At 38.2% G+C, this 15,772-nt stretch overlaps 1 protein-coding gene across 1 annotated transcript in view; it reads left to right on the forward strand.

Moving 5' to 3' along the window:
- The window catches only part of osbp2.S (oxysterol binding protein 2 S homeolog), a 60,458-nt gene extending 45,290 nt beyond the window's left edge, over positions 1-15,168 (forward strand). The window contains exons 7-13 of the mRNA XM_018244256.2: positions 2,459-2,704; positions 4,235-4,355; positions 5,190-5,293; positions 5,951-6,046; positions 10,062-10,246; positions 11,579-11,799; positions 13,641-15,168. Of these exons, the coding sequence (XP_018099745.2) occupies positions 2,459-2,704; positions 4,235-4,355; positions 5,190-5,293; positions 5,951-6,046; positions 10,062-10,246; positions 11,579-11,799; positions 13,641-13,783 (1,116 nt within the window). The 3' untranslated portion in view covers positions 13,784-15,168. The remainder of the gene's footprint in view (positions 1-2,458; positions 2,705-4,234; positions 4,356-5,189; positions 5,294-5,950; positions 6,047-10,061; positions 10,247-11,578; positions 11,800-13,640) is intronic.
- Positions 15,169-15,772: the final 604 nt, after the last annotated feature.

Raw genomic sequence — 15,772 nt, forward strand, 5'->3', positions numbered from 1 at the left:
GGTGCAAAGTGCAGTTTACACAGGCACAAGGGAACCAAAATGTTAATAGCTGGAACTTTATAAATGATGATAAACCATAAGCAGACATGAAATATGTGGTGTTTATACAAATGGCCTGTAGATTCCACTGTGCCCAGACTTATACTGTGCATACTTCCTGACAGCTTAAAAGTGAAAGTTAATGTTGTGTAATGCCTGCATGAGCCTGCTAATAAAGCACTGCTATACTCATCCTTGGCTACCCAAAACATAACAAAATACACAGTTCTCTTTTTCCCTTAAGCAAAAAAATGCAAAGTTCTAAAGTTACATTTTAAACCATAAAGCGAGTGTGTAATGTGGTTTTAACACAACTTTCATACAGACAAAGACAAAAGGTCCTCTGCACTCACCCATGATCAATATGTGAATCAATATGTGAAGGGCATTAAGGCATTTTTTATGAAAACTGCAGTGGGAACCCTGGAAATACATCTCGCTTGAAAGTGGCAGTAGTTCCAGTGGTTCCCCCGTGTCAATAGTCACTTACAGGTGATTTGTAATAGGAGCCAGGATGGATGCATTGGCTCCAAGTGCAACTATAAGAAAGTGCAAGGAGCATCTTTGGTCTCAAATGCATTTAATAAATGCCATCAATGTGTTCACCAACTGCACCCATTTCTGTGCAACCACAATTGTGGTTTGCGGTGGTAAATCAACCCTCTAATGTGCCAGTTTTTCCTTACAGATAACCCTTCCCTAGTGCAGAGGTTGACATAGAAAATGCCTTTTAGACCATTTTGAATTATTACTATTTGAATACCCTTGAATGAGAGCCAGTGAATCCTTCCAAACAGAGTCGAGACCTTAGAAATTAGTGCTTCCCGCAAAGGCCAGGGCATAAACAAAGGGGTATGTCTAAGTTTTTATCTACTGATTCTTCCATTGTTTTTTTGTTTTTTTTACTCATAAATGATAGAAACAGAAACCCCAGAGAGCTCATTAATTTATATAAATTTTATCTTTGGTTGGTTGTAAATTCCCATGCTCTTATGCTTGTTCATATACAAAATCAAACAGACAACTGCAGAGAGACAAATCCTGAGAGAGTGCTGCTTCCCCATATGTCTGCTGGTTTGGTGATGACTTCTTAATAGCCCTTTGAGAATGAAAATATTACAGCTTAATGGCTCATTTCTGTCACAAATGTAATTTAGATGTCTTTTATTGCTATGTGGTCTACGTATTTCCTTTGCTTTAATCACAGATTTAGTGGCTAGATAATAAATATATTTATAGACGTAAGCACTGCTTGCTGTTAAGCCATTGCTGAAGTTATAAGTGAAGTGTGCTTTATGATGTATATTTCAGCATTCTTGGCATCCAGCAGAATTGCAAACACTGTAAATCACATGGCAAGGGATCATCGAGTTTAAGATCAGCCATTATTTGCATAGTGGGTTGTGAGCAATTGTTTTTAAGATGCACCAATGTCTTTACAATAAATATTTTGTTTCATGACACCTGGAATTTCCTTTAGTTCTTTGTTTTATTTATTACTCTTACTGTAATTGCAGATATCTGTATAGAGATTATTCTGACCATTAGAGAACAATTAGTGACATATTTCTCATAAATAAAATGTGAAAGATTAAAATATGTCCCATTTTATCACCCCTTACATTTCTTGCAGGAAATACCTTAAATGTAGCTGTTTATTTATTGTCATTTAAAATTTCACAAGCAGAGGTAAACCCTTATTAATATGTAGCGTGTCAAGGGAACAAGTAGTTTCTGCTTTTTATTATTAGGTATAAAGTAAAAAATATGAACTATAATGTAAGATGCTATGGTTTGTCAGTGACAAAATGTTAAATCTTCTGCTGTGGGTCCTATTAACACACATCTGTCTGACAGTGGAAGGACACAATTCTGGAATGAGCACAACATGATCAATAGAGTATGAGACAAGCAGAAGATTCTGATCCCCACGGCAAGTCTGTCGATGGAACTGTTGTGTTGCTAACCCTCCAAAGGAGAATTTAATATGCTGTTATTTTTAGACCTTCCCCTAGCTGCAAGTGAAGGAGCTTGGCAGTCAGGAGTCTCACCTTCCACAAATTGACAAAAAATAGCCATGATCAGATACAAACTGTTTCTTGACTTTAAGTACAGAATATGTACTCAAACTCTACAATGTTAGAATATCTCCACTTGAGCAGAAATGATTGCTGGCAATAATAGATTGTAAGCTCCACTGGGGCAGGGACTGATGTACAATCTCTCTAAAGCACTGCTTTAACATGATGACACTAGAAATAAAGGAAAATAATTGCTACATTTAGTTTATGGATATTCTTAAATTGTAGCCTAGTACTGGATATAAAAGCCTATTGCATATTTAGAGTTTGGTTTTGTTTGGATTGCTGCAATTTCACAGTGCCTAATTGGCTGATTCGTCTTCTTGCTTCTTTTGTAGGTGAATTTTAATGAGCCCCTATCTATGCTCCAGAGGCTTACAGAAGACTTGGAGTACCACGCATTGTTGGATAAAGCAGCGAAATGTGAAAGCTCTATTGAACAGATGTGTTATATTGCCGCATTTTCTGTGTCTTCCTATTCCACCACAGTCCACCGGACAGCAAAACCATTTAATCCACTGCTAGGAGAAACCTTTGAACTTGACCGACTAGATGATTTAGGATTTAGGTCCATATGTGAACAGGTATGGCAATTCTGTGAGACAAAACCATCCTACACACAGGGTCGTATTTATAGGTAGGCACCCAAGGGCCCATGCCTAGGATGGCAGCTTTAGATGGGCACCCTCAGATGCCTATGTAATCCATAATTTAAAAAAATTAAAACTAGGTGGGGGCTTTGGGTGACACCGGACCTAAATATGGCTCTGTCTACAGCCTGTTTGTCAGAGATTTCTTCTAGATGTGAGCAATTTAGAAACCTTCTACAAAAACTTTCTATATGCAAACACACAGAAGTCTGTACAGATTATCATGACACTAGAGGAATAAATTTGATCATGCTTTCAGTTTTTTTAATATACACAGTATCAGGCATCTGCCTGTCTTAACAGCTTATTCCCAAGACAAGGGTATTAAAATTAAGTTGCTACTCCTTTTTCTGCTATTACAGTCTCTACTCCTCTAAGAAGTCTGTCCACTAGATGTTGGAACATTGTTGGTTAGATTTGCTTCCATTCAGCCATAAAATCCTTAGTGAGGTTGGGCACTAATGTTGGGGATCAGGTCTGGCTCAGGCCCCCTTCCACTTTATTCCACAGGGCTCTGTACAGGCCAGTCTAGTTCTTCTACTCTTATATCTGCAAACCCATTCTGTATGGACCTCATGTTGTGCATGGAAATTTTATTGTGCAAAAGCAGGATATAATTTTCCTGAGCGTGTTTCCACAATGTTTCCAAAATGCCATTGTGTGCTAAACATTTAAGTGAAACCAAGGGCCCTAGACAGCCACGGACTATACCAAACCTTATCATTGCCTTTATGCATTTAAGCAGGTAGTATTCTACTGGAATCTACCAAATGTAATAATTGAGCATTTATTGCTCAATAGGGCTTTTCCACTACTCCAACACAGGTGAACATTCCAGATGTCACTTGGCATTGCATTTGGTGATGTGAAGGGGTTTTGGTTCATATCGCCCATAAAAATGTGTACAAATAGCTCTTGTGGTGACCTTTATTCATTTTGAAAGCCATCAGTGAATGTTCCAGTGACATTAGATTTTAGACTAAATGTCCAGAAAAACCATCCTATAGCTTGTTTTTATATTTTTTTAAGCAGGTTCTTTATGATACCAGATTGTGGTAACATGCCAATGAGTACCTTTTCCATAATAATTCATCCATGTCATTCCACATAAAAAGTCATTTCAGGTTGGGGCTCTGTACTGAACAACCAGATTGTACGCAAGCACATGAAGGGACATATTGCTCTGATTGCAAAGAGGCAGTGGGCACCTACCACTTTTAGGATTGCCAAATCAGTAATGTATCTTCTGCTAAGTTCAAACATCTCATTCTGAAACCCAAATAAATCATCTAAACCCATAATTTCCTTATTTCCTGAATACATCTATAATGTTATACAGTTGTATTGTTGTTTTGAGACTATAAATTAATTTACCTCATATTTTGTTGATACAAGTGGATTGATATAGATCTTACTTACTATGTATTGTTGCTTCTGATCTAATCAGTTCAATTTCATTGTCAGGTTAGTCATCATCCACCTGCTGCTGCCCATTATGTACACTCCAAAAATGGATGGAAATTGTGGCAGGAAATCACGATTGCAAGCAAATTCAGGGGAAAATACCTCTCCATCATGCCACTGGGTAAGTCAATGCCACCTGGTTATAATCTTACACCGATTATTTTGTGTTTCAGCAAAATCATATCTATAGACTTCTCCAGCTATTAATTAATAGGGAAAACTTGAAGAGGGTTGTACAACAGGAGGCCAACAGTACAAATGTAAACATCCAAGGCTTGGCCATGGGCTGCTGGGATTGTCTCATATGTCTTCACATTATACATAATCCAAATTGCTGGGGTTATAATTTATGTGAGCATATGGTAGTTATTTCTAGACCAGTGGTTTCTATACCTGGGGTCTGGAACAGTGACAAAGGGGGATTAATCCTGCACACTAATTAGGGAGATAGTTGGGGAAATACTTATATAAGGTCTTGGCAGAATAAATGTTCAGTGTCAGGTTATTAAACGAAGCTTAGAAAGGTGAGCAGATAGTTCTGCAAACAGGGTGGTTGGAGGCAGGGTCAGGGCAGGCAGAAGAAGAGATAGCACCTGCAAAGAGAAAAACAATAGGCAAGAACAAGAGGTAAGAAAGGCAGTGCACAGATTCTCCAAAAAGCAGATGGGCTTCAGGTCACAGAATCCAAGAACATGAATATGAATCTGGTCCCAGAACATGAATAACAGGACTGCCTGTTAGTGAAACAAAAGACATGTTTCTATGAGCATTTATATTTATTACAGTATAACGATAGTATAAAATGGTTGGACAAAAGGCAACCTCAGTGCAGCCAGAGCATAACAATCCAACAGAGATTACAACAGCAGAATATATAATTCCATTTATCAAACATCTAAATGTGGCGTGGAACATTTTTTTAATTCAGACCTTGTTTTATGTCTGTATATCACAGGGGACATCCATCTGGAGTTCCATTCAAGTGGGAATCACTATGTGTGGAGAAAGGTCACCTCTACTGTGCACAATATCATCGTTGGGAAGCTCTGGATAGACCAGGTTAGTGCATGAAACACAAGCTTTACACAAACTGAAACTATTCTGCTTTTACTTCAAATTATATATGTTTTCCCAACCTAATTGTCCCTTTTCAACCTGTCAGTTATAGTTTCTAATTGTAATGGATTACTGCTGCACAAATATGGCAGCCCCCTCATAGAGGAACATAGGGATCAGATGGGTAGTATAAAAGCACTGGGCAAATACTTTATGGGAAAATTATATATAGTATATAAAGATAATGTTATGATGTTAGCAATTAAACACTTTGGCCCCCACCTCCCCTAGGGGCAGAATTGTCCTTCAATTTGTTATTAAGTGATTGATAAATAACATGAAAAGCATCACAAATAACACATTGATTGGAACTCAGTCCTGACTCCCAGTGTGAAGGCAGAATTCTTCTTCTGATTCCTTTCAAACCAACTGTTCATGTGCAGCTGCCACTTCCAATTCCCTTCCAAGATGCATTAACACAGGAGGTTGCCCCTTGACAACATGGATCAGTCATGAAGGCTCTTTAACCTTAAATAGAGGCTCTTTAACCTTCATTTAGATGACTTTAATACTGTTAGACAAAATAAGGGTATTTCTCTTTATTATAAACAAGTGTGGGTGGCCTTAATGCCTTATGTTTGTTTGTTTTTCCATTTCTAGTCTGGAGATATAGAGATCATCAACTATAAGACGAAGGACAAATGCCAAATGAAATTCAGCCCTTATAGTTACTTCTCCAGGGATGTTGCTAGAAAGGTATTTGGAGCCTATGACTGGTAGTATAGAGAACACATTTATGCTTCATTATATCTGTTCCACTATGACTTATTATATCTCTGCAGCCATAACTTATTGCTTCATTTTGAATGACCTTCAACCAACTGTTCTTTTTTAAACAGCAACTGGAGTACTTTATCTTGTCTTTTGTCTTTAAAGAATATCCTGGAAAGAAGGGTATATTTGTTATATTTCTCAATATTAAGAAATATTAAAGTGTATACTACATTGCCCCCCCCCCAGCATAGGGGGGCCCTGAGATGGAAATTTGTTATATGTTGTTCACAAAAGGGGTGAGGCTTATGGAGGAGTGGGCTGGGTTTGGGTGGATAATGCATGGAGTTTACACATTTAGTAATTAGGGCATGGATGGGGCAAGCTTGTGACTGGCATTTTTGTTCAGTGGAGCCCTATTTTACTTGTTTTTAGGGCCCACTACTCAGAGTGCCCAGTGACTGGTGGACTAATAATTGGGATCCCCTGGGGGCCATTCTAAGTTAGTAGTAGTTAGTAGTAGTTAGTAACCATGGGGCTTCATGGTTATTGATAGCGACCCTAGCTGTATTGGCAAGTTTTATCCCCCATTCCCAGCTTTGGTCTTGGTGATTTGAGACAAGAAGCTTGCACATGGGGCAGAACTATAGGTCATCTTCAAGCGTCTATGCATATCACATGAGATTAATGTCACTGGCAACACATGAGCAGCTCTGGACTAGCAATGAGAAACAGCTTTGTGATGTTGTTGGGTAGGGTGCTGAGAAGTCTGTGCACTAGGCCTAAACAGTGAAAATAAATGGGGATGGTTTACTTCTCTTTTAAAGGTTAGTTTACAGTGAGCTGCATTGTATTGAATACACATAGTCAATGTACATGGCTTTAATGTTCTCTGAATCTACCAAAACCTTGAAAAGGTTTTTGTAGATGCAGAGTAGGTAGCAATAGCCCTGAAGCAGTATTTTATAACCTTGGGTCCCTAGATGATCCACAACTACAGCTTCCAGCAAGAACTGGTCCCTGATTCTATATTGACCCAAATTAAGAATCAATGCCCTAGAGCAGGGTCCCATCCTTTTTTTTACATGTGAGCCACATTTAAATGTAAAAAGAGTTGGGGAGCAACACAAGCATGAAAAGGTCCATGTAGTTGCCAAATAAGGGCAGTGATTGGCTATTTTTAGTAGACCCTATATGGACTGGCAGCCTACAGGAGGCTATGTTTGGCAGCTGGTTTTTATGCAACTAAAATTTTCCTTCATGTCTGGAATAAAAAATTGAGCACCTGCTTTGAGAGCAACATCCAAGGGTTTGGTGAGCAAAATGTTGCTCATGAGCCACTGGTTGGGGATCACTGCCCTAAAGAATGTCTTAAACGAGAAGGAAAGTCTTCTTCCTTCCCATGGCTTTAAAAAGTCAGCTATTTTGTTCTACTGTGCATGTGTCTGTCCCGGGAAATTTGAAGAAAGAAGAAGCCGGAACTAGTGCTGGACCATATTTTACTGCTCTTTACATACACGAAGCCCTTCCTTAATAATTACTTCTACTGTATATTGCCAGGATGATCCGCAGGACTCTCTAACCTTTCTGTTTATTTGACTTCTTTATCATGTGCATAGGAATTTTTAATTTTCAATAAATATTCACAAAAGATGAGCTGAGAAATCCGATGCTGTGGTGTTTTATTGATCGTTATTTGCACCCAGGCAAGCTGATTCTGCTCATATCCTTGTATATATATATATATATATATATATATATATATATATATATATATATATATATATATATATATGTTATCACCAAACAGAATGCCCTCAAGGTGAGGAGGGATTAAATGATTCCTTTATGTTGCAAGACATACAGTGGAAGCCTTGTCATCTTCTACTCTCCAGACCTCACCATGTAAATGTTGGTTTGGCCAATGTCTACTCAACACAACAACAACAAATCCTTCCAATGGGCTTCTTGTCTCTTATATAAAAATACAACAGTATAATTGGGGTTGATGCATGGATATTTTATATATATGTGAGTGGATTTTCTCCTACAGTCCCCAAAAAATTATTGGCAGTTAGCTGTATTTGTATGTGAGTGTGTGTGCATATATGGGTGTTATTGATGATAATCTATTAAATAGTGGTTGCCTGGGGTCAGTTCACATATTACTTCACATAAAACTCAAGTAACTGTGAGCTATCATTTATAATGGCTAAACACTGAATAGAAGAATATATGCTGGGTTTTCAAATCCACTTTTCTCTCTAATAAATGTTGCAATTTCTCAGCAAAGGATAATAAATGGGTTGTATTAAAGCTCCCAGTGAGTACAACAGTGTGTTGGAGACGGCATTTAATCCTGTGATATACGAAGAGTGGATGCAGCTTTGTACGGGTTGTTCTTTACTGATCCTTTGCTTGCAGATTGGCACATAAATCCTATGTGCAGAGGTCAGGATGTCAGTGAAGAGGGGGAGGAAGCAGATTAAACGGTGTATAGTCTTATGTGGATTTGTGCACAGGGCTATATATCAATATGTACAGATGAAAGCATGTGTGTTTGCAGTTAATGCCCCCTCTTACACCTTGATAAATTGAGTTAGGTATCCCGAGGACAAAAATATGTATACCTTCAAACCCAAGCCCATCCATTGGAGTGCAGCAATAGGTTTTACACTCTCTGCAAGTATGGATCTATGGCTCTGAAGTATTAATGTATCTGTGCTATTAAGCCACAGGGACATAAAGGGTAATTAGCATGTCTTCATCTATAAGTGAAGGTTTTTGAGTGAGGTTGCAGTATTGCCCAAGGTACATGCCTCTTCTACCTAACAGTAGTTCCGGGCCCAGTGCATTCACATTTATATCATGAGGTCTTCTTTTCCAGAAGGCTTTCTGTTGCATTTCATGTATTAGGAAGGGCTTATAGGTTCCTAGTTAACCTCCTTTATGAAGTAATTAAAGGGGAAGTATACTCTCTTATTCACCATGAATTAAATGAATAGGACTTGAGCTAAACATACAGTTTGCCATCAGAGTCAAGACCTCCAATGTGCAAGAGGATTATCTGTGCACTGAAAATTATCTACCTCACAAAGAGCAAACATGAAGTAGCTTTAATTTTCCTGTTTGCCCCAGCTCAAGAGTACAAATTACATATTTTTCGTGTTTAAAACTATAGGCAAAAATTATGTTCAACATGAGTTGAGTGAATGGGGTTTGTGTTGAACAAGAGGTATACTTCCCCTTTAAAATATTTTTGTGAGTCACAAGCATATGGGTTAATACGTCAGCTGCTGAGTTCTGAAATTTATATAAAGGCACTCTGCTTGTTCCCTTGTATCTTTATATGGTCATGGCAGTGAACTAGTTGTCCCCGTATACTGATTATATATATATATTTATATATATCCATATCTGGAAACCCAATATCCAGAAAGCTCCGAATTATGGAATGGCTGTCTCACATAGACTCCATTTTATCCAAATAATCCAAGTTTTTAAAAATGATTTCCTTTTTCTCTGTAATAATAAAACAGAAGCTTGTACTTGATCCCAACTAAGATATAATCAATCCTTATTGGAAGCAAAACAAGCCTATTGGGTTTATTTAATGTTTAAATTAATTTCTAGTAGACTTAAGGCATGAAGAACCAAATTACGGAAAGATCCGTTATCCAGAAAACCCCAGGTCCCGAGCATTCTGGATAACAGGTCCCATACCTGTATATAAATATATCCTTATGCAGTGCTATTCATGTTTTGCAGTGTGTTGCCTGTACCTAGAATTTTTTAGAATTTACCTGCTGTGAAGAGTCCACGAAGTGAATTTCCCAAATACATCTAGGAATAACATAATAAACAAACCTAGATCTCCCTGAATCACAGTATAATATTACAGTTTTGTGTCTGACATTCTCAACCCTTATAGTTTGTAACTATTGTATGTACGATATATACATCCATATATATGAATTAACAGTTTGACTCTGCTTTACAGGTCACAGGAGTGGTGACAGATGCAAATGAAAAAGCACATTATGTTCTATCAGGCACCTGGGATGAAAAAATGGAATGTGCAAAGATTGTACAGAGCAACCATGGGAATAGCAGTGCAGAAGGCAAACAGAAGACAGTGTACCAGACCCTCCTTCCAAAGCTGCTCTGGAAGAAATATCCTTTGCCGTAAGTTACGTGCCGGTTGTATTTTGTACAGTGAAGATCGGCATCACTTAAGCATGTTCTTACTATGTCACAATTTTTCACTTTATTTGATATACGTTAAAGGGAAAGAGAATAAAATACAGACATAAACTTTGGACTGGTTTCCCAAACTACTAGAAGATTTCCTGGTGGGCCAGAGTGTGTATTTAGGGTGTGTGACATGTCTGTGTCACAAGGATCCAAATCTGGCTAAAGGTTGATTTAATGGAGCAGCCATTGGACATATCAGCAAGGAATGTAGGGAGTACAGTACAGTATAATTATGTCAAACATGATCAACGTTAGTGCAATCACAGCAAAAAGTATCATTTTAAGGGGCACCTCATCACACTGAACGTATGGGATATCTGTGCCTATGTGACAAGATTTATAGTTTTTATATATTTTTGTTCACAGGCAGCTATTAAAGTAACTCATAACCATCTGGTTCTTCCTATAGAAAGTATTATGATAACTAATCAGGACTGTGCTTATCTAGCTATGGAGTAAATATTAAAGGGGGAGTCCCGTATCATCTAGAGAACTAGCATTTTTTGTACAATGCTGTGGAATACAGTATGTTGATAATGATACAGGTATATGATCTGTTATCCAGAAAGCTCTGAATTACAGAATGGTCGTCTCTCATAGATTCCATTCTATCCAAATTTTTTAAAATGATTCCCTCTTTCTTTGTAAAAATAAAACAGTACAAATGATCCAGACTATATAGAGATATAAATAGATATAAATAGATATAGAAATAAATAGATATAGATATAAAATAAAAAGATATAAAAAGAAAACCCAGCTTATTGGGTTAATTTAACGTTAACATGATTTTCTAGTAGACTGTAGGTATGAAGTAGGGATGCACCGAATCCAGGATTCAGTTCGGGATTCGGCCAGGATTTGGCCTTTTTCAGCAGGATTCGGCCGAATCCTTCTGCCCGACCAAACCGAATCCGAACCCAATTTTGCATATGCATATTAGGGGTGGGGAGGGAAATCACATGACTTTTTGTCAGAAAACAAGGAAGTAAAAATGTCTTCCCCTTCCCACCCCTAATTTGCATATTCACATTGCAGTATTCACAAAGGATTCGGGGGTTCGGCCGAATCCAAAATAATGGATTCGGTGCATCCCTAGTATGAAGATCATGGAAAGATCCGTTATCCGGAAAACCCCAGGTCCCGAGCGTTCTGGATAACAGGTCCCATACCTGTAATAATAATAATAATTTGTTTTTCTCGTCAGATTGAATCTGGCCCTGTATGCTTATGATGAATGACTTAGTCCCTCTATTATTGCAGAGAGAATGCAGAGAACATGTATTTTTTTTCGGAATTTGCATTAACACTGAACGAATTTGATGAGACTATCGCACCCACGGATAGCAGGAATCGGCCAGACCAGCGATTGATGGAGAACGGCAGATGGGATGAAGCTAATGTAGAGAAACAAAGACTCGAGGAGAAACAGAGAGATGTGCGCAGGATAAGGGAAGCTGAAGCTGTCGATGCATTAGAAGAAGGTTGCGTTTTCCCCCCTTATTCACCCTTTATTAGTAGAGAGAGGGCAACCATGGTTTATAAGATTTTCTAGTTTTCCAGATTGATTTCTGTCTGCAGTTGTTTTTGCTGAGATACAGAGAGCAATGACAAGTGTTGACTAGCTACTAAAAGCACCCTTGTGCCAGCACTTGCTCTAACCCACATTCTGGAGTTGTCCAGCTGCTAGAATTGAGGAAAGTCATTTTTTAAACAAAAAGAAGGAGAATGTTTGTGAGCAAACTGTTTGCCTTTCAAAATAATTGTTACACAATTTGAGGTCTTAGTACCACACTTTGGCCAAAATATGTAAGCTCACTTGCCACATCAATGCCCCTCATTAATCATGAGTCCTATTAGGCAGTGCATTTCAAAGGATGTCCCCCAGCAAATAGTGTAGTAATGAGTAGTAATACCCATATGTATGTTACACTTAGGGGCCGATTCACTAACTTCGAGTGAAGGATTCGAAGGTAAAAAACTTCGAATTTCGAAGTTTTTTTTGGGCTACTTCGACCATCAAATGGGCTACTTCGACCTTCGACTACGACTTTGAATCGAAGGATTCGTAGTAAAAATCGTTCGACTATTCGACCATTCGATAGTCAAAGTACTGTCTCTTTAAAAAAAACTTTGACCCCCTAGTTCGCCTTCTAAAAGCTACCGAACTCAATGTTAGCCTATGGGGAAGGTCCCCATAGGCTTGGCTAACTTTTTTTGATCGAAGGATATTCCTTCGATCGTTGAATTAAAAGCCTTCGAATCGTTCGATTCGAAGGATTTTATCGTTCGAAGGAATTATACTTCGATCGTTCGATCGAACTATCTGCGCTAAATCCTTCGACTTCGATATTCGAAGTCGAAGGATTTTAATTCCTAGTCGAATATCGAGGGTTAATTAACCCTCGATGTTCGACCCTTAGTGAATCGGCCCCTTACACTTACTCAGGAGCTGTAGTGACATACCATTGAGATTTTAAGCCTCAGCTAATTAAAGGGGTTGTTCACCTTGAAATTAACTGTTAGTATGATGTAGAGAGTGGTATTCTAAAACAATTTGCATTTGGTTTTCATTTTTTTATTATTTGTGGGTTTTTCGGTCATTTAGCCTTTTATTCAGCAGCTCTCCAGTTTGCAATTTCAGCTTGTTTCTTGGGTCCAAATTCTCCTAGCAACCATAAGAGACAGGAATATGAATAGGAGAGGCCTGGATAGAAAGATGAGTAATAAAAGTAGCAATGACAATAAATGTGTAGCCCTACAGAACATTTCTTTTTTGGATGTGGTCAGTGACCCCCATTTGACAGATCCAATATATCTTATAGGGGGGCCTCCTTTCCCAGCAGATGTATTAGAGCTCACTCAAATAACTGATTCCAGTACCAACAAAATCTAACAAAATAACTGACTTTTGCACAAATCCTGCATGTAGAGAAGCAGATTTCTGGTTACCGGTACTTTAAAAGTGTGAGCTCTAATACATCTTCTAGGCAAAAGGAGCCCCCCTATAAGATATATTTGATCTAACTGTCAATGAATTCCAGACAACTGCTGCATGAAGAGACAATGAAGAGAAACAGATGCTGAGAGAGGGATGTTGAAGATAAACTTGTTTTTTTTCAGAAACGTTACAGAATATTTAATTGATTGTATATAGAAAGTTTCTTATTACAGTATGATGAAGCTTATATAAAATTTTCAATTTTGCGATAGTTCCTGTTTAAGTTGGCTCCTCCATCAGCCTAGGCAGTTCCATAGCGAAAGATGTTCATTTGCCTTTAGCACGATGCTGATATCATCAATCTATGTGACATCATCTTTGCAGGTAATGACTACGAAGGATACCAGCCACTGTGGTTCGAGAGGAAAGTTGACCCATATACCGGTGAACTAATTTGCAATTACAAAGGTGGTTATTGGGAGTGCAAAGAAAGTCAAGACTGGGCTTGCTGCCCTGACATCTTCTGACCCAGTGTGAGCTGTAGAGCTGACGATCCACCCCCCCCCCAAGCAGTGCTCATAAAGGATGCACAGGAGGCTAAAGGCTTACAGCTCTGGTGAAGAAGGGACACAAACCTGAAAATAACCAGAGTAATAGAAACACCTGCCAGAATCATCTAGAATGGAGATAGCAGGGATCTAACGCATATTTTCTAATGATAAAGCTTTTTTGGTTTACTACAGTGACATTTTTTAGCAACTAATAAGGACTTGGGGAAAATGAAGATTATTTATTTTATTGTTAATGTTTCATTTGACATTTGCGTTTTTATAATTGCCTCTTTCTGCCTTTTTCAAGGTCTGGATCCTCTAATGTACAATTCAGTATTTTGAGGAAAATAGAGGAATTGAAAGCACTTTTAGAAATGTGTATTCATGGACATTATCTATGTCTATATTCTCATTAAAAGTCATAAGATGTGAATTAAAAGGGCAGTAACAAGTGGCAAACAGATGGATCTCCTGGGCACTGTATCATGATTGCAAAGGATCACATGACAGGGATGCCAAACCTGCAGCTCGTAGGATTTTGATGAACTACACTTCTCCTCTCCTCCAACAGCAAAGCTCACAATTGTAGTTTAACAATCTTTGAAGAGCTGCAGCCTGACAACCATTTTTTTTCTAATTGACTTATGCACTTTTGATAAAATATTTCCAAAGATGTCGTGCCGCTGTCCATTAAAGAGCCAGTAACACCAAAACAATGAAAGGGCTTTATATACATTTGAAGGAGAACCAGTGATGCTATTCGCTAACCTGCACCCCAGGTTGGTGGGTTTTGTCTTCAAAAACTACACTGGCCTGGGGATACTTTAGAGCAAAGTGTGCAGCCACCATCTTTTACTCCATTCTTAACCTAAGCCTACTAGAGCTGTGAGTTTATGCTCTTCAGAAATCAGAGAAGTTGTTTTGTATTGTGCATTAGCGCAATGGCAGGGACCACCAGGGAAAGAAGAAAAATTTCATTCCTCCCAACATTTGAAAAAGAGGGAAAAAAACATCAGCATAAAATTATTTTGACCACGTCCATTTTGTGACCACACTCCCTAATTACCATCTCTATTTTACAAAATTTTGGCCAGTTATGAAAGAATGAACACATTTTTAAGGCAGTGTTTTATGTGTTATAGCAGTTTTGGTAATGAAGGTGAAATTGCCCTTTAAGCTGTGAGTCAGTTTCCCCAAGAGACCTGCTTATCAGTTACAATTGTTTCTTTGTATCTTAAATTGTTACAAATGTATTTAAGACCAGTGTTTTGGGCTCTTTCTGCCAAAAAGCTTATTTTTTTAATTAAGTTTCAGAAACGTTTATATCTTTTTCTTGAGTCAGTGCAGGAGATCAAAGAGAAATTCGGGATATTTCAGTAAGAAAACCGGGACTGCGGGCTGAGCTGTCAAAATCGGGACTGTCCTGCAGAAAATGGGACAGTTGGGAGGTATGAAATATGGCAACATGGTTCTCACAGGAAAAGTACCCTGGGCCAATGCATTTTTTAGAAAAGAAATGCGCCAGATCAAGTAAGGAAAGATTAGAATTACTGTAAGCTGTCTAAAACTGGGCACCTCCATTTGATTTTACCTATCCTTCTACTTTAAATATAATATGATGTTGCCATGTACTTTGTTACCCTTACACCACTCTGTATTGGCTTCAGAGGCTGAAGTACAATTAATATCAATACATGCTTTATTGCAGACGGGGTCACCATACAGCAATTACATAGTATTATTAGACTTGCAAAGTGGGTTTTAGCACTGATAAGCCAAGGTCAGATATTATTAATAATATCCATACAACTATAGGACTGTTGCTGGCAATACATATTTCATTTGCTGTGGAAATAGATATAAATGTATACTGAGCATTTTCATGTATTTGTGTTACTGGCTGTTGAAATGCTGTCCAACGCAGGAAGAAACAAGTATGACCCATTTAGGTGAATAAGCCATAAG

Source organism: Xenopus laevis, chromosome 1S (assembly GCF_017654675.1).
Source record: "Xenopus laevis strain J_2021 chromosome 1S, Xenopus_laevis_v10.1, whole genome shotgun sequence".
Taxonomy (NCBI): domain Eukaryota; kingdom Metazoa; phylum Chordata; class Amphibia; order Anura; family Pipidae; genus Xenopus; species Xenopus laevis.